General features: G+C 52.9%; 1 protein-coding gene across 7 annotated transcripts in view; it reads left to right on the forward strand.

Moving 5' to 3' along the window:
* MASP1 (MBL associated serine protease 1) overlaps window positions 1-19,810 on the forward strand; it is a 67,017-nt gene that overhangs the window by 23,738 nt on the left and 23,469 nt on the right. For 4 of the 7 annotated variants that reach the window (XM_005311775.5, XM_008165690.4, XM_005311774.5 and 1 more), the window contains 4 exons: window positions 774-892; window positions 2,140-2,218; window positions 13,648-13,785; window positions 17,711-17,785. In XM_005311775.5, coding sequence (XP_005311832.2) covers window positions 774-892; window positions 2,140-2,218; window positions 13,648-13,785; window positions 17,711-17,785 — 411 coding nt within the window. Of the gene's footprint in view, window positions 1-773; window positions 893-2,139; window positions 2,219-5,469; window positions 5,563-7,210; window positions 7,670-13,647; window positions 13,786-17,710; window positions 17,786-19,810 lie in introns of those variants that run through there. The other 3 variants (XM_008165691.4, XM_065557551.1, XM_008165692.4) reach the window with 3 other exon arrangements.

The following is a 19,810-nucleotide window of genomic DNA, read 5'->3' on the forward strand; positions in this document are numbered from 1 at the left end:
CTCTGCACCGCTCCCACTGCGGAGTTCTCTGCTCCCTCCATTCAGAGACTCAGGCTTTGGCAATGAGGACAGTTTCTCCAGCTCCATCTCTTCCCCAGCCTTCACCCCCCGCCCTAATCCTCCTCCTCTGCATGGTGCTGCCCAGGAGAGGTCACTGAGCCCGTGCTTATCAGTGCAAGTGTCACACCGCCCCTCCCGCGGGTGAGCCAACTGCTGGGTTCCTTGCTCCCCCCAGCGGCTTGCCCTGACCTACCAGCCGGATGGTTCAGTCCCAGCCTGGTACACGGGGTGCCAATCACATTGCAGGTTCAGCACAGCAGGCAGCTCACCCCAGGCATTAGCTTAGCTGCAGGGACCGACTGGCCCCACCAACAAATCTTTTTGCCACTTGGAAACCACCTGGATGTACCTGACTCTAACAGCAGCAGTGCCGAGCATTGGGCCACTGGGAGGAACAGGAGGTCTATGCTACGTCTGCAGTCATCGGGCCTCATCTCATCCAAAACATTAGAAAATAGCCAGGCCAGGGCGCGGGCAAGACAGCTCAGGGGGGGATTCCAAAGGCAACCCGCTAGGAAGCAACGATATCTGTGCCCCTCGTGACACGCCCCTCTGCCTGCAGGTCTGGCCCAGTGAGAATTGCTGAGTACTATTATCCTAATAAACAGCTGTGGGTCCTGGAATTTCAGAACAGCCTCCATAGGTTGGGGCTCCCCCCACGCACACTCTCGCCAGTCAGTCAGCGTGGTCTTTCTTTGTCCCCCCCCTCGAAGGGAACCCGTGTCCACTGGTGCAGCCGCCAATCAACGGGAAAATCGAGCCCTCGCAGGCCACGTACACGTTTAAGGACCAGGTGGTCGTCAGCTGCAACACCGGCTACAACGTGCTAAAGGTACAAGAGCCACTGGCTTTGATCTGAGAGTTTGGGGCGGTGGGCCAGGTTCTCTTCTCTCTTACACCAGAGGAAACCTGGGGCCACGGGGGGGCGCTCCACGTGTCTGGCGTTCGAGCCAAAGGCAGGTCCTTATTTAAGGACGCCTACAGTGTTCTATGGTAATGAGCCAAAACCCGGGCACAGGAGGTCAGGCTAGATGATCGGATGGTCCCTAAACGCTCTGAAACGATCCCGGGATGGGCGTCGTTGCCACAGGAGGCTGCAGGTGCACCCTGCAAGGCCCCAGCGATACATGAGCAAGCCGCCTCATTGTCCTAATTGGGCCAGCTTCTCTGCTGGTCTGACTCTACTGAAACCAAGAATTTGGCTCTCCTTCACTAAGAGGTTCCCTTCATTTCAAGGCAACCGGGCTCTTCCATTATCTCATTTCCTTTCCTCGGACAGTGCTTGGAAGGGAGAAATTAATTAAACAAAAGCTCGTCAAACTCTCCCAGAGCAAGAACTATCCACAAGGGTCCACTACACTTACATCCACAAACTAGCCACTAAAGAAGTGGGACGAGAGAGAATACAGCACGTCCCCCAACCACCAGCCAAACCTCTCCCCCATGCCAGCTAACTAACTACCTACAAATAAGCCAGATGCGAGGCTTGGCATCTTCCCAAGAGACGGAGGCACCTGGTGTGCCGCTGTCTGTGATGCCCCGCTACGCCCTCCCAAGCCAAGCAGGGCTGGTCCTTTGGTAGGTGACCTCCACGGAGCAGCTGGTAACTGAGGGAAATGCTGAGAATCAGTGGGTGGAACTCTTACCTCTGAATCAGTACTGAGCTGTCCTCAGCTCTACCTACCCCCTCCCTGGGGCTTCATAAAATGATCTCTCTCTCTCTCTCTCTCTCTCTCTCTCCTTACATAATCTGTCTCTAACATCACTCGTACATCCCAGTACACTAATACCCTATGATAGGTTGCTCCATCCTCCTCTCTAGGTTCTAATACTGCGCCCACTGCCATCATATTTGAAAAACAAACAAACATTTCTTTTCTAATTTTCTTTCAAACTCAGTAAACTGAGGGGTTTTTAATGAAGAGGAAACTCTCTTTGTTACTGGCTTGTCCAGCGAGCAGCGTCTCTTTAAGGTGGATAGCTGGCTCGGTCAGGCGTTGGGAAGATGAGTCTTTGCAGTGGGAGGGGAAGGTCCTTTGGCTGCGTGGATAATGGTTTTCGCTCGTCCCTTCCGCCCAGGATAACATGGAGATCGACTCCTTCCAGATTGAGTGTCTGAAGGATGGAACATGGAGCAACAAGATCCCCATCTGCAAAAGTAAGAAACCCGCCCCCCTACCCCCCCTCATCTTGTGCAACCACTGAACGCTAAATGGAGCTACCGTGCCAGGCTCACAGAGTGCAATCCACTGCTCAGAGGCACCTCACCAGCCAGGGTGGCTATTAATTATACCTCTGAAATCCAGGTTGGCTTTTTCTCCTAAACAGAACAGAGGTTGTGCCCAATGCCACAGGTTGGGTGTTTTATTTTTTCCCTTGAGTAACTTACTAATGCAATTGGATTTCCAGGCTGTTTGAGCTTCTCACATCTCAGACGGCCAAGCAAGCCACAGCCTGGCACATCTGAGTAAATCTTCAGCCAGACATCCAGTGCCCCTTGACATCTGTGGGAAGGCTCCAGTTAACTTTTCTGGGAGCTGGATCAAGCCCGAAAGCTACTAGCGATGGGTGGGGGGATATGGAAAGGTTCAGGTGCCACTTAGAAATTCTGAGAAGGTCTTTTCATCCACAAAATCTGGATGGAGATCTCACCAGAACAGTCTTTGTTGTGATCGTTCCACTCCTTCGCTTCTACTCCCAGCTTCGGAGAGCTGAGTTCTGGTGTGAATCTGGACTTGCCCAAGTCTGGGAGATGTCTGGAGCTGGGTGGATGGATGTGGTTACTCTGCCCATTATAGACATAAGGGCCATTTGTTAAATCTGAATTTCTTGCCAGTTCGGGGGGGGGGGTGTTCCAAACCACAGCTTTGGTGTGGTTCTAACTCTACCCAGAACTAGGCAATGCAGAGACAAATCAAACGAATTAGAAATGTTGGCCAAATATTTTTGCAAACCTCAAAAAAAAAAAAAAAAAAGTTCCATTTGAAAGAATGCGTGAAGACTCACACCATGCCTACGCTACAGACTTTGGTCGACACAAGTTGCGTCGGTGGACAGCTGCCAACGTTAGTATACCGCTTGTGCACGTGCGTACCTGACTGCTTGCACACAGGAGAGAGCTGGTAAGGGGTTCACCAAGCTGAGGTTCGCACCGTTCAAGGAAGTCGTTTTACTTCATCACCATAATGGGGCGCTTATATCAGCCAGAGACGAATTTGAGTGTAGACACTTGCACAAATAGGTCCGTGCAAGGCGACTTATGTCGACCTAACTTTGTAGTGTAGACCAGGCCTCAGATCACTTCTTATGTCTTCTGACCCAGTTCCCCCGTCTCTGAAATCAAGCTAATGAAATGCACTATTTACACCCTTCATCACAATTATTTTTTTCCTGCAACCACTGGCTTTTCTCCAGCATGCACACCTATGGCTCTCCTCACTAATGTCTGCCTTTTGAACTAGCGCCCTGGTTTCCATGTCAGGGAACGTATAGATTGCTTAAACCCGCATGTCCCTACTCTCATGCCATCTACAGGTGGCTCTTACAGAACAGGAATAGCTGCATCCCCAGGGTTTTAGGACACTGGGTGGTACCAGGTTGGCAGTCCAGGCTCACTCTTGTGCTGCAGGTGAAGCGAAAAAGGAAAGGTAAATGTTCCTCCAAATGATCAGCTGAGTGAAATGTTCAAGATTAAAAAGCTAGTGCCGGGGTAAGGAGCCTTTGACCTCAAGGTCATCGGTGCCGATCCAGCCCAGGTCAGAGGTAACCAAAAGGCATTATCACCTGACAGTGGCCAGTGTTAAATGAACTGGCAGAATCCACCCCAGGGGCATGTAGGCATGCGTGCAGTTCTACACTTGCGTACAAAATGATGTCCTCTATGCAACACGACCTTACACATATGGCACTTGCGAGGTCATGCTGTGCGGAGAACGCCATTTTCTTCTAGAAAATGGCATCCTCTGTGCGCACTCGGGGGCCGGACGGAATTGCACCTCCTGTCCTGGGGCATGCAATGCATGCGTTGCACACGCAGACGGCACGCCACTGGTCCACCCAGCTCCTAGCAGAGGACTTGTGTGCGTTATGAAAAACACCATCCCAATTGGCATTAGCTGGCACCTGAATGTTGGCAATGTCAGCTTGGAGTCTGAACTCCCCTCTGTCCCCTCTAGGTAGTCTGTCAAGGGCCTGGTCCCCCTGCAGCCCCCATTTGGGTCACGTCCTTACTTGGGCTCTCATCATCCAGGTTGTGGATGTTAACATCACCGGCCCAAAGACGGAAACCCAGCCCTCCAGCTGAGCTCCCCTGGAGTTCACCCCCACCGAGGTTAAAGGCAAAGAGAAAATTAAACAAACGAGTCCCAGACGAGCCCCCAGCCTCTCTTCCTTCAGGCAGTCTTGGGCAAGCCACAGTCCGGCTCAATGTCCTCTGCTCAGCCACCGGAAAGGGTCTTGAGGTGACTGTTTATAGCCTGGCCCTCCTCTCAGGGGGCCTGGACAGTCTGTGGTCATGGGAGAAGCCCCTGCCTTCCGTCAGGCCTCGCCCTGGGAGCTGGAGACTTGAGGTCTGTCCTCATCCCAGAGCAGCCTTTTGCTGAACTTTCACACCACTCCTGACGGGCCGGGCAGGGCTCGGTGAGCCCAGAACCACTCCACCATCCCTTCCTGGCTGGTGCAGGGTTTGCACACCCCGACACACAACCCCGGCCCGGTCAGGTGGAGGCACATGGGGCAGCGTTGGGGAAGAACGCACCAAGCTGGTGCTGATCTGTGATGAATGGAGGAGGGCTTTGGCCTCCAGAGCAGTACGTTCAGAACCGTCCAGTTTAACTCCTCTACGCGAAAGAAGTACCACCAATCCCCAAACACTGACAGTTTCCTTTATGCTCCGATGCTTGAACTTGCTGCCACCTATTCCAGAGCAGAGAAGAGGGAAGGGTGGGGGAAGTCAGCCAGTCTCCCTCGCTTGGCAATCACCATTCAGGAAGTCTCGAGGTCAGTAAAAGGGGTTACAACTCCAGCCACTGCAAAACGTTCTACTCACACTGAGAGCAATGGCAGCATGGCCTGAAACCCTTGTGGGACTCTTTGAACCTTGACCCTTAGCCCCTATCATCCATCTAGCAACCAAGCACACACTTGAGGAGAGATCATAAGAACGGCCACACTGGGTCAGACCAAAGGTCCATCTAGCCCAGTGTCCAGTCTTCCGACAGTGGCCAATGCCAGGTGCCCCAGAGGGAATCAACAGAACAGGGAATCATCAAGTGATCCATCCCCTGTCGCCCAGTCTAGCCTCTGTTTGCCAGAAGCTGGGAGACACCATCCCTGCCCATCCTGGCTAATAGCCATTGATGGACGTATCCTCCATGAATTTATCTAGTTCTTTTTTGAACCCTGTTATAGTCTTGGCCTTCACAACATCCTCTGGCAAAGAGTTCCACAGGTTGACTGTGCGTTGTGTGAAGAAACACTCTGGTGGCTGACCAGAGGACCAAGGTAGGTTTTGTTGGTTATGGATGGAGGAGCTTCCGAAGGCTCTGGGAAGTAGCGCAGCTCGAAGAAGGCCCCTGCATTTTGGAGGTTGACCAGAGCTTTTGGGCTTCAAAAAAATCACAGTTACAATGTCACGGGCACAGACCCCCGTCCTAAGGTTTCCAGTAGATCCAGCCTGTGGCTAGGCTGGGCATGCTGGGATTGCCGCTTCTGATCCCATACCAGCCCAGGAAGCTCACTCCCAGCCTTTGATCTTTGGTGGAGCTCGGACCTGGATCCCGCTTCAATCTTTGGAGTCTTGGGACCCATTCGGCTGATCAATCCAAACCCCTGTGTGGAATCATGGATCCAAATCCTGTGGCTTGGACCCTTCTGTAGCTGTGAGGAAACATTGCCTCTCCCCCATCTACTCTCTCTCTCCACACACCCATGGATATCCAGGATAGGCGCCTAGGATTCTACTCTCTTGCTAATCCATGCAGTTGCTTTGAGCCATAGATGCACATTTTGGCTCTTGTTCCTCTCTTGTATTGGGGACACTTGGGAACAGGGGACACTCTGAGGACCCAGAAACGTTGCTGGCTGGAGTTTTCCTGATCCACAACCTTCTCCTCGCAAATATCATTGCGGGCGGGATCTTTATTTGAAAATAATAATACTACAGGCATCTGCAGAACCCGCTGCCCGGTGGTGTTTGTAAGGGTACATTTTGGTTTGCAAATCTCGCTGAAGATGGAAAGCGTGACGCTGCTAGAATTGCTAAACATGATCATATCTTACAATATTGTCTTTGAAGCGTGTGGAGCAATTGTTACTGTAAAATACAAAGGAATGCCCCTAATTCAGTCAAACCTTGAGTTTCCAATTCCCCTGTTACTATCCCAGTCTCCCACTGATTTCATTGGGAGCTCTGCTTGTGCGGAGACTGAATAAAAACTAGAACTGGCTGGAAGTTTTTCCTCACAAATGTTTTTCCCCCACCAGCTTTTGGACCAAAGAGAAATGGTCATCAAAATCTTTTCAAGGTTTCGTTGAAAAATTGAACCCCCCAAAACTGTCAGTTTTGGTTGAAAAAAAAAAATGGAGGGAGGGGGGGAAACTGTTGTCAATTAAAATCCCTCCAAAGAAATAATCGATGAAAAAGATGCACAAAAACGAAACTTTCCCCCCAAAACATTTGGCCGTAAATACATAGATTTTGGACCGAGCGCTAATAAACACTGATGGGGGAGCTGACTTGGGCCCAATGAGGAAAGTTTCATTGGAACGGGAGCTGGCCAAGCTGGTGTGGGCTGCGTCCCACTGGGGATGTCAGCACAGTGAGGCCGAGGAGGATGTGTGAAATGAGGAAGCCGATAGAGGACTTTTACGCCTCTAAGAGAGGTTTCCCTTGAAGCAGATTCCATTGCACTGTAGTGCCTATAGATTTTGAATAGAGATGAATCCCTGTGCACAAACTCCAGAGCACAGCAGTCAATGTGTACAACCCAAGCTGCCTTTCACGCTTGCTGAATTGATACCGCGGAGCGTTAACGATTTCTGGTGTTATTGGGCTGTTTTTCCTGCATGAACTTCCTCTGCTCATCCACTGATTCTGCTTTCTCTCTCTCTGCTTTCCTCTTTCCCCCCTTCTCCTCTGCTTTCGGTGCAGCTGCAGAAACAACCGACCCCAGGCCAGAGAGAGGAGCTGAGTCGGACCAAGCGACAGCATGAGCCCGGGTGCCATCAAGCCACACCCCTTAGAGTGGCCAGAGTGTCTCTTAGACGTGTCAGGGAGTCACTAGGGCTCCAGCGGGGTATCCTCACCCCGTCACCCTTCCTGACCTGTATGGGACACAATGGGATTCATCGCTGCTGTACGTACAGGGCTGTGCGCTTAACCCCTTTCTGCCCGGCCCGCGCTTAACTCCGGAAAGGGAAAGAAAAAACAAAACTGAAACAAATTCAAACGCTCAAGCCCCCGCCGGAAAACAAACAAACAACCCTCTAGGCTGCTGGGAGACATAACACACGCCAGGGAGCTCGCATCCTGGCACTCTCCACGGACACGCCCGCTCCTCCCACTCCATCCCAGCCCCGCTCCCCACCGCAATGAAAGTCGTTCTGCACAGCTTGGCGGCTTTGTCTGTGCTTGTTTTGTTGGCTTGGTTTAATTTAACTCTTTGCTCTCTGGGTAAATCTGGGAATCTGTTTCAGTGTAATGAATAAGAAATGTTCCTCCCTCTACTCTAGCTAAATAGCATGAGGCAAAAAATGCCAGCCTAGGTCAGCATGTTCCAGTGCATTTCAACCCCCTGCCCCCAGCTCTTTGGGACTAAAAGGTGCTTACAAGATAGATCCACGGGGAAGCTGTCTGTGATCACAAGTCTCTTTAACCTGCTTTTGCCAGCCCAAAGCCCTGACACAACTGGACTCTTCATGGTTCCGTGCTGAGGGTTCCATCTCCTTGCCACCCATCCCAGATCTAGCAGAGACCTCCAGGGCCAGAGAGCACTGGCTAGCAGGAATTGGGGCAAGGGCTGGAACCATGCTATTGGGGACAGAAAGGGGGAAGAAAATAGAGCAAGCCAGGGAAAGGAGCGGGGGAGTCAAGGGCGGGGGAAGGGCTAGGTGGTAGTGACGGGCATGGGCAGGGGAAATGATACACCGCAGCAGGAGTGATGGGGAGAGAGTGGATGAAGATGGGCTCTTGAGAGCTTCCCTTCATCTGCCCCACATGGGAGGACCAGCAGATCTGTCTTCTCTTTCCTGCCATGGGGACCGGCAGCAGTAGACCCCCATGGAAGAAAAGCTACAGAATTCATAACTACCTTCACCCCAAGCCAAATTCACTGTCCAGGTCAAATGTATCTTCCTGTGAGAGCCCCACAGTTCTGGACATACCTGCTAAGGCCCCATCCCCTTTGCTCTGTTCCCAGGACTCTGCATCTGCTAGGTTGCTGAAAGAATGTTAGGAACCATTAGGAAAGATCAATAATACGACAGAAAATATCATAATGCTACTGTATAACTCCATGGAACGTCCACACCTTGAATACTGCAGGCAGTTCTGGTCAACCCATCTCAAAAGAGATATAGAAGAATTAGAAAAAGTACAGTGAAGGGCAACACAAATGGTTAGGGGTCTGGAACAGCTTCCATAGGAGGAGAGATTAAAAAGACTGGGATTGTTTAGCTTAGGAAAGAGACGACTAACAGGGATATGATAGAGGTCTATAAAAGCATGACTGGTGTGGAGAAAAAGGGTTATTTACCCCTTCTCATAACATAAGAACCAGGGGGTCACCCAATGAAATTAATAGGCAGCAGGTTTAAAACAAGCATAAGGAAGTATCCTTCACACAACGCCCATCGGCCTGTGGAACTCATTGCCAGGGGATGTTGTGACCAGAAGTATTAGTGGGTTCAAAAAAAGAATGGAAAAGCTCACAGAGGATAGGTCCATTAATGGCTATTAGTCAAGACAGTCAGGGATGCAACCTTATGCTCTGAGTGTCCCTAAACCTCTGACTGCCAGAAGGTGGGATTGGACGGCCGGGGATGGATCACTCAATAAATTGCTCTGTTCTGCTCATTCCCTCTGAAGGACCTAGCACTGGACACTGTCGGAAGCCAGGGTACTGGGCTAGCTGGACTATTGGTGTGACCAGCATGGTTGTTCTTAGGTTCCTGGGGGCTACACTGTGACACAAACCTCAGTAATATTTAAGGCCTGGAATCAGCATTATTGTGAAGCCTCAGAGATCTCCCCAATGGGGTAGTGCCATGCCAGTGAAAAGGAGTCTTCGCGTGACTGAGAATCAGGACCATGGAGTTTAACTTCACCCCATACCACCCGAACACCACCTCCCTGCAAAGACAGGCCTGAGGCAAACCCTGCGTGTACAAGTCACAAGGCACGACATTTTCCATCCATAATCCAATGCAAATTCTCTTCATAACACAGGCACCCTGGAGGGCCAGGAATCAGGTTAGGTCATTCTTATGAAGGGTACAAATGGCCACTGGGTCACAGGTTGTACCGACTGTCTCCTCCAGTGGCAGCGGGGGGTGGGAGCAGACATTGTGAGGGGTGAGCAGAGGAGAACTAGATCCCGGCTCTAGACTCTGCAGATTTCAACACCCTGAGAAGGCCACATCCTCAGGCCATTGCTGCCAGCACCACTCTGCACCACTCGTCGTTCATGAGGAAGGCCTGTGACCCGGCACGTCTCTGGCAGCTTGAAGACCTTGCTAACTGGAGGCCTTTTCCCCACAGCGGGCAGCATGAGACTGAAAGAAGGAGGAAGATCATGATGATGGTGCAGAAGAAGCTGCCATCTCTGGATAACCATTGTCTCTCCATTCCTGACCCTCCCCTTTTGCTGTCCATCTCAAGAGACCACAGTCTTTCTCCTACTGCAAACCCACCCTCGACGACTCCTAACCAAGTCTGCTCGGGTGCCACTCAACTCTTGCGCAGTGTTTTGAAGCAAAGGCCCAGCAACTGGTGCAACTGAGTGTGCACAGGCCCAGAAGTAGCGGCAGTTGAAGGCAGAGGCCCTGGGAATGGCGTGACAGAATTACCGTCATCCCCAGTGGTAATATCTTGTGGGGGGCATTGATTGATACACGCTGGTAACGCCATAATACTGCTGCATACGGACACCTGAATGGCCAGGGCTGTCTGGGTCCCTTCTAACTCCTGATGGTAAAGGGTTAGGTTTAGGGCTTTCTGGTCACCAAGGGCATAATCTGTAGTCTCAGCCCAGATGGCTTTGACATCCAGGAGTGCCACAAGCAAAGGCAGAGCGGAGAAAGAAGACAGAGTGTGTCTGTCTGGAGAGAGATGTTTGGACACCACCCTACCCCTCTTTGTTTGATGATTCTTTTCCAAGAGGCTCATTGCTCACCTGTAACTCAGAGTCTCTACCGAAAACCAATCGTGTGGAAGACCAAGCCAGTGCCCATCTCTGCCTGGGCCCTCAGCTCCCCCAAGCAGGTACCTGAGGCTTAGCAGGTAAGAGAGCGCTGATCTTAGAGACCTCACCACGGTTCTTGTAGCCAGTTTGACTGTAGTCTATGAAAGTTCTGTGCCGCTTAGTAACTACAGGTGGTTCTCTGTGTGTGTACAGTGCCTAGTACAATGCCGCCCTGGTTCATATCTAGGGTTCCTAGGTGATACCCTAATACAAACAATAATAATTAACAACAGCATACATTTCCCCTGGGCTTTCCTATAACACCCCGGTGTTACTGCTCATGGTCAACAGGTCACCACCAGGGCCGGCTCCAGGGGTTTTGCCGCCCCAAGCGGCGGTAAAAAAAAAAAACAAGAAAAGCTGTGATCGGTGGCACTTTGGCGGCAGCTCCACCATGCCGCTTTCTTCTTCGGCAGCAGGTCCTTCCCTCCAGCCACCGAAGAGCCGGACATGCCGCCCCAAGTACCTGCTTGCTGCGCTGGTGCCTGGAGCCGGCCCTGGTCACCACAGATGTTGATTAGCCCCAGAGTCATGACAGCCGCCTCCATTTCCAACCCAAACGTGTTGCCACTTTAAAATGTGACAAAGCCCCAGCCAGGAAGATACAAGAAAATAAAACAGCAGGGGAGGAAGTTTTGAAGTGATGTGGGGTTTGTCCGGTTTTACCGTGAAGATCCATTTTTTTCCTAGAAGGTCAGTTGCGTGACTCAGACATCACAAATGTGGCCCCTTGGCTGATTATTATTTATAGAGCGCTAACCATGTGCTATGCAGCTCAGAGACAAATATGATGTCCTTGTCCAGCAGAATGGGCAGTCTTGATATAGAATATCAGGGTTGGAAGGGCCCTCAGAAGGTCATCTAGTCTAACCCCCTGCTCAAAGCAGGACCAATCCCCAGACAGATTTTTACTCCAGTTCGCTAAATGGCTCCCTCAAGGACTGACCTCAAAACCCTGGGTTTAGCAGGCCAATGCTCAACCCACTGAGCTATCCCTCCCCCCTTCTCAAGTTGTAGAATTCGCAGAGCTTGTCTTAACCAACATGTTAGCTCAAAGTATAACTTGAGTGTTGCTGCTACCCTGATGCCCATCCACGCACACAAATCTCTGCTTAAGTTCAGTGGGGCTTTAAACTGACATGTTTCAGGCATGGTGGAAGCTCAAGTCTTACTGCTGCCCCATCTACTAATGCAGTGGGCATGGGACTCCCGCTGGTGTTAACACAAGTCATCAGCGGCTGACCCAATCGCGCTGTGTCGCCCCGGTATTATTCTGCAGCGTGGCCACTTCTCACTGACGCTAAGCTAGCTCATCACTTCAGGGTGGTAACAGTGGAGACAAAACCTAAGTCTCTGATCCTTCAAACACTTCCTAGCTGGCGTGGTGCTTGCTAGGGGAGTCGTTCTGTTGGTTTCTGGCAGCGCTGAGTTCTAGACAAAGTGAGGGATGGGGTACAACAAAAGCCCACGTTTAAGCAAAAGCATGAATCCAAGCCGCAATGCGAGTCAATGGATAGAGCGCTGGGCTCGGATCCAGGACACGTGGGTTCTCTTCCTGTCTCTGACCTGACTTACTGAATGACTTTGTACCAGGCGTTTCCTGCCTCTGGTCGCCTCCCACCCTGTGTCTATCCATCTTCTAGTCAGCGCGTAAGCTCATCGGGGCAGGCAGCATCTCTCGCCCGGTGTTTGCACAGTGCCGGGCATAGTGTGGGCTAAGGTGTCATAATAAGTAGCAGCCCATTGAGAGGATCAGAATTCAGAGCACATCCTGCTTACCGCACCAAGTTGCCATAGGCTCTTTAAAGATCCAGTGGCCTTTTTCACAGGCTTTACGTCCTACGAAAAAGGCAGTTGCAGGGGTTAGTATGAGCAGGGGCTGCCCTTTGAACATCCTGCCCTTGGGTTTAGATCATTCGTTTGCTCTTGTGCTGGGTGTTACGTTCCTGGGGCTGCATTGCTCCTTCTAGTGATTAATTTGCTGCTTGACAGTTCTACGTATTTGTCCACCAGCAACCGTGCAGCCAGATAAAGCTACTGACGTGTTTAGCAGGGGATCCCCCTTGTCTGGGCCCGGCTGGTCATGATTACACCGATGCCTGCCTTTCCCAGGCTCTGATGGGAATGAATACTCAGCAGGAAGCAAGGCAAAGTGTCATAACTGAGTGTCTACAAGCTCTGAACATGGTCAAATCTTTTGAGAATCCAACCACGGCCCAGGTACCGAGCTCCACACGCAGTACTCAGTCCAGCAATGGCATGAGCCCTTCGCAGTTCATTCGCAGAGTTCCCGTGATGCCATCAGAACCCCTTTGACACGCGTGTCTGACCGGTTAGCTCCTACTCACCTGTGCAGTATTCATTCCCTAACCAGGAATATATAGGGATTTTATGGTAACAAATCCATAGCTGCCTAGTGATTTCAGTTAACACTACAATACACAGCACAGTCGCTCAGACTTTGACAGTAATAGCAGGGCTAGAACTCACAGTCTCCTCATCCTAAAGGCCAGGCCCTACCACTGGAGCCAAAAGAGAATCTCCCTTTGCTATTAGCAGTATAATGCCTATGACACACAGTTGAGCAATCCAGTGCAACACAAGGGTGCACGTACACACTGGCTAGTTCATTGCATCAGTGACCTGGACTTAGAGTCATATCTGCACACAGACTGACTGGAGTTACGGTTCATCACAGGAAACCATTGCCCTGCGTAGGGATGGAGTGGGCAAACTCACAGAGGGAAGGGTTGGTAGGGGGCATATTGCAAGGTGTTGTGTGGCGAGGCTAAATCGTGAAATCAAATTGCCAAAATTCCCACTGACTTCAACAGGGCCAGGTCTTCAATGGGAGCGATTCCAATGGGAAAGGGAAAGATGAGGAACTAAAGACAGATATACCCCTCCTCAGGGCCCGAAGGGTTAAAACCATCTCACTTGCACACATCCCCACCTGCTGCCGGCCTAGCTCTGGAGGGGCTGGCAGGCCAGCTGACATACAACCCCCTTTCGAGCTCCCCCAGGGGCAAGCCATGCAGCAATACCCAACAGAGGCAGTGGGCAGAGCCTGCTACGGCGGGATATGTACGTAGGCTACTAAAAATCTCCTTTCCTTGTGGACTTTTAGTTGCTGACTGCAAAGCACCGGTGGAGCTGGAACACGGGTCCGTCACCTTCGCCACGAGGAACAATCTCACCACGTACCGCTCAGGGATCCGGTACTCCTGCCAGCGACCCTACTATCAGATAGCCCCAAATATCACTGGTGAGACCATCCGCCGCTGGGGAAGGGGCTGTGGCCACTCAAGCGGGGGTGGGGCTCTGAACAGGGAGAGCGGGCGGCATGCTCATGGCTGGGCTAGTCGATGTGCACGAGGCTAGTGTTAATAATAAGCACGCATCTGCGGAGCATTGTGCAAATAATCTAGTGGGTATCTAAGTGTATCTATTACATAGATTGGGCATAAGCTTTTGTGGGTAAAAAACCCACTTCATCAGATGCCTGGAGTGAAAATTACAGAGAGAGGATTAAATATACTGGCACATGAAGAGAAGGGAGTTACCTTACAAGTGAAGAACCATTTTGACAGGGCCAATTCAATGAGGTTGGATGTGGTCCACTCCCAATAATTGATGGAGGTGTCAATATCAAGAGAGGGAAAATTGCAGGGAAAAATCTCCCTGGACAGTCAATAACAGATTTAAAAGTAGCCATCCTTCAACCACAACAACAAACTCCAAAAACAGACTTCAAAGAGAAACTGCAGAGCTACAATTCATTTGCAAACTTACCACCACCAATTGGGGCTTGAATAGGGACCGGGAGTGGCTGGCTCACCACAAAAGCCATTTTCCCTCTCGGTATTGACACCTCCATTGAAGCCAATCAGTATAAAGCATTCGGCTGCCAAACCCAGATTGTGCATGCAAGAGGATTGCACCGATTGAACTAAATGGCTTTCCAACCTGACTCCGTTAAATCAGGGCTGCAGCAGGGTGTGAACCAGCCCTCCCTGGCGCACACCACTGCGGGGACGCTTGCCGGGATGGCGGTTTGAAGAACCAGTCTTTCCCTCACAACAGTGGATTGAAATGCTTTAGCCTAACTAATGTTAGTGGGCTCAGTGTCAGGGGGAAATGTAACAGCCTGTGATATGCAGGAGGGTCTGTAACAGTGCGGGTCTCACCCTGCTGCGCCTCCTGCTGGTCTCTGTTGGGAATTAGCTCTGCCAGCCTTGGAGCGCCCTCTGCAGGCCAGTGATCCGCCTTGCCGCTGGCCCCATGTCCCTCCCAGGACCCCGGTGCCCCTTTTCTCTGGGTGCTGCCCCCTGGCAGTAACCCCTCAGTCTTAGGGTCTCCCATCCCCACGGAACCCCCACGAATAAGGCCATTGCCAGTCACCAACTAGTCCCCACGCCCTGGGGCAGACTGCAGTATAGGCCACTCATCATCGGCAAGGTTGGGTTTGGACCTACTGCCTTTGCCTACCCCTGGGCTGCCCTCTGCAACCCCCAGTACCTGTTTGCCTTTTGCTAGGCCGCAGCCTGGGGCTTTCCAGGCTGGAGCTCCCCAGCTCCTCAGCTTGTCCCCAGCCCTGCTCCACTCAGGTACCCTGTCTCTAGCACCCTGCAGCCAGGCCCATCTCCCTCTGCAAACAGAGACAGACTGCCTGAGCTCAAGCCTTTACAGGGCCAGCTGGGCCCTGATTATGGCGTGGCCCCAGCTGAGTCTGCTTCCTCCCAATCAGCCCAGGCCCCTTGCCCTTCCACAGCCCTCCTCCAGGGCTGTTTTAAACCCCTCAGGGCAGGAGCGGGTAACCACCCCGCTCCAGGGTCAGACTAGCTGCTCTCCTGGTCCTATGGATCTGACACAGGGCCTGATCTTCAGAAGATCTGAGCGGCCAATGCTCCAGATGAAGCTAATGGGAGCTGGAGGCGCCTAGCACCCCTCCAGGTCAGGCCCCTGGAATCACCGAGAGACAATACAATTGTCACAGGGTCGGCTGCTTCCTGAGCTCCCCCTCGTGGCCAGAGGTGGACCTGCGGCATTCTGCCTCTGTTTCCCTTCTTCAGGGCCCTTTAAGAACCCCCCACCCAAACTCATCTCTAGCTCAGCCATTCCCCAAATGGAGTTCTCCAATCCCTGTGAAAGCTGCGCTCCCAGTCGGCCCGCTGGGAGCTCCCAGGCCTTCCCTGCCTGGAGTCTGCTCCCTCCCAGCAGCCATTCCCTGCCTTGGCAGGCCCCGGTCTCCCTCCAGCTTCATTCTGGTACCTCTCCCTACACAGCCCCACTCCTCAGCAGCTTCCTTAGAAAGGAACCCACGGATCCCTGCTTCCACGTGCCTCCTGGGCTCTGAGACCCCACAGGGAGGGACCCAGAGTCCGGACTCCAGTCAGAGTCTGAACATCTACGCTGCAATTTCATAGCCCCGCAGCCCCAGCCAGTCGGCTGCCCCAGGCTGGCCACAGCTTCTGCCTTGGGGCTCTGATTGCAGTGTAGAAATACGCTCACGGTACAGTGGTCAGAGCATCGATAGCCTGGTAACGTCTCCGCTACTCTCCCCTCTTACGGGGAGTGGTCTGCAGCGACGACAGGTCCCAGCATGCAATGCTTCCAGCCGGACCCGAGCAGCTGCAGTCTGCAGAGACTGAGGCCCGGATCCTCAAAGGAATGTAGGTGTGTCACACGGCGGGAACTGACCGCCATGGCGCCTCCTGCTGGTCATCCGGGAATGAGCTCTTTCCAGCCTCTGAGCGCCTCCTGCTGGCCAGTTTCTCTCCCTTGGCTACCAGCCCTGCTGTCTCTACCACCTCTGGCCCCGCATCCCTCCCAGACCCCAGTGCCCCTTAACTTGGGGTGCTGCCCCACAGTACCCCCACACTCTGGGTCTCCCCTCCCTTGGGGAACTCCAACCCCCCTACACCCACCTTGCCTCAGTGGCTACTGCCAGTCTTCATCCAGCCCCCTATCTCTGGGGCAGATTGCAGTCTGTAATGGGCACTCATTGGCAAGGGGGGTGGACAGGCTGCCTCTGCCTATCCCCGGGCTACACCTCTGCAGCCCCAGTACCTCCTTGGGCCTTTACCAAGGCCTCAGCCCTTGCCTTCCCCCAGCACTGGTCTGCCCAAGGTACCCGGTGCTCCCAGGCAGCTAGGTCCTTAGTGAGACTGTCCTGGCTCACAGGCCTCTTATCAGGGCCAGCTGTGCCCTGATTGAGCTGGCCACACCCTCAGCTGCTCTCACTCCTTTTATCCCAGGAGCGGGGTAACCACACTGCTACAAGGTGCCTGACTCCCCTGGATTTCAGTGCATGCCAGGGCTCCGCTTTAAATACTCTTACTGCTCCATAGTGATGACAGTGGCATTGCCAACTTCCATCAGCCACATTTGTTCTCACGGCCACCCTCAGGGCACGCCTTGGCACCAGGGGATGCGGCTCGTAGGTTGCCCCAAACCCATCCAGAAAAACAGACCTGCTGCTCCAGGCTAGGGGTGGAGATTGGAAGGATTTGCTCACATCCCAGCCCCCCTGTCCATAATCCTGCTGCTACCCAATCGGCCTCCAGGCCTAGTGTGCAATAACCTTTGGCATGCTGGTTGCTTCCTGGATCAGCCCAGCCCAGCACATCTGTCCTGCACTACTTTATCAGGGACTAACAGCCTGGCAGGGAGAAGCAGATCACAGCAGAGTCTTCGGCCTGAGCATAATGGGCACAGTGCCCTGGGACAGTGCAGGGCTCCGGCCACCACTTGTTTGGCACTAGGACACCGGACAGTGACATGCCACAAGCATTCCGAAAAGGCTGTAGGGGAGCGGAAATCCCCATAAACATCGGCGTGCAGATGCCCCGCGGTGCAGTCTGAGTAACGTCTGTAATTTCTCCATGCCCTGCAAAATCATTTCAGGGGAGGAAGGCAGGGGAGGGGCCTTTCACACAACCCATCTCCCCTCTGACAAACACATAGGGCCAAATTCCACCTTCAGGGCACCTTTGCAAGCCCAGCATAGACTCTGGCTCCTAGAATATATTTATGGCAATACCCCATTGGCTGCATGTCTGAACATGCGTAGCTGACCCACAGCCAACAACGCATACACCTGCTGCATGTGCAAACCCTGCATAGGCAACAGACAGCCGGTCATGCAGGTGTGCGTCTATGCTCCCAGTTAACGTTTCGCTTTCTTCCAGGCACGTACACCTGTGATGCTAAAGGGGTGTGGAAGAGCGAGGAGCTGGGGACCAAGCTGCCGTCTTGTCGACCAGGTACCTAGAGAGCTCTGGCATGATGCACCACCAAACGAACTGCCGTCTCGTAGCAGGGTTGTTTATGCCATGAGTAGGCCAATCCATCATTCGCTCTCCAAGGGGTAACAGAGCATGACGCAATTGGTACAGGTTGGGGAAGGTGGGGGTCTGTTCAGCACAGCTCCGCTGGCTTCACTCCATGGCTGGGGCAGCCCGATGCCTTCACTATACAGTGGTGCCTCAGGTTGTGATCCACAGGTACGTCACCTTAGGAACACCTGAGCAGCAGGCAGGGACAGTGAGAATCCGCAGCGCTGTACACAGGGGATGAGGGGCCTTGTGGCTATGAAGGGCAGAGCAAGGAGCGGTAACTGTGTGTCACCAAGATGGGGCTGGATTCTGAACACTCCAAAGTCCACAGGAGTTGAGCTCCGGGGGGGTGGTTCAGGGCCATCTCTAATGCCAGGTGGCCAACTCCTGCCCTGCAGGTCACCAGAGGTGTTAACGCGATTGCACTGGTGGAACTTGGCCCAGCACCTTAGAACCTGCCTCAAGCCGCCACCCGAGAGCCCAGCAAAATTCAGACACCCGGCAGGGGCGGATCTTAAATAACGGCCCAACAGCATCCCCTCTGGGGGGTGCTGTACTGGGCCCGCTGAGATCTACTCCGACAGCACACCGTGCTCCACAGACATTTACTGAGTGGTCCCCACTAGGCCCCTGGGTGAGAACTAGCCCCACTTCACAGCTGGAGACACTGAGGCTGAGCAGGTAAGGGTCTGGCCCCAGGTGGCAAGGAGAGGCATTGTCCGAGGAGGGAATTAGGCTCAGCAGCTGCTAGGTACCCTGCCTGCAGTCAGACCACCTCATACTGTGGCTTCGGTGGCCGATTGCCTAAGGCCAGTGGCTGTTAATGCAGGTTTTCTCTGTGTACGCGCACCCACGATGCAGTGTTTTAGGAGCAATTAGACCCTAGAGTCTGAGCCACAGAGAGAGGCAGCAAAACCTCAGCTGGCTCCTGGGTGAGGAAAGGCATGTATCTGTCCCCCTCCCACCTCCACTCCTCCAGCTCACTGCCTGCTTTGTCTCTGGAAAAGAGAGAACCCCCGACTCCTGCCCTCCCTCTGATTGGCACACACGCCTCACTCCAGTCTCTGGCAAGCATACGGCTTGCTACAGCTGCACTCCAGCCAAACGTGCCCTGCCTTACCCGCCCACCCCCTACAGTGCGTGCCGCTATCTCCTGGGACCCCGCAGGCCAGCAATGATACCTCTCAGCGGACATGAAAAAGGCAAACATTCCCCTCTGCTCACAGCACATACAGCGTTGGGCAGAGCTGTCTGCCCTTTAGAAACACCCTCCCTCACCCTTTCCCTCGCCTCACAATGCACCCAGATCTGACCTGGCCCTGGGCAAATCCCAGCACGTGGTTTCTGGGAATATTTGCTGGGACTCGTTCAGGAATCCCACACTCCTTTAGCGGTCTTGTCCCAAGAGCCTTTGTGGTCGGGATGCGCTGGCAGGAGTGTTTGTGGGAAGCGAATTTCAGGCCAAGCTCACAGTTATTCACTGAAACTGACCATTGCAGCCACACACCCCTGTATGAAGTGCTTGCAAGCTCCCCTAGTCAGGGAGGACTAGACACAATATCATGGGACTTGGCTGGCAAATCACACCGAACCGAGAGAGTGCAGGTGTAGTACGTTTCAACGACCCGACACGCCGTACCCGGTCAATCCAGGGACAGCCCAAGCTGCAAAGCATCTGGGTTTGGAACCCACCATCGTTTGGGATGTTTGGGCCCAGGCTGCTGGAATGCAGCCAGATGGTGGTGCCTTCACTTTGTTCACTATCAGCTGAGCTCGGGTCCGACCTGTGACCTTTAGAGATGAAAATGGAGCCTCATGTCCTATTGCCATTTCTCTCCCTGATCTCTGCACCACAGTCTCCGTGGTGAAACAAACACAACCATGTTAATTTCAGCCCCATTCCTAAAACTCTTATTTTCTTTTTGCAAAAACATACATTGATAAATGGAAAAG

Source organism: Chrysemys picta, chromosome 9 (genome assembly GCF_011386835.1).
Source record: "Chrysemys picta bellii isolate R12L10 chromosome 9, ASM1138683v2, whole genome shotgun sequence".
Lineage (NCBI taxonomy): Eukaryota > Metazoa > Chordata > Testudines > Emydidae > Chrysemys > Chrysemys picta.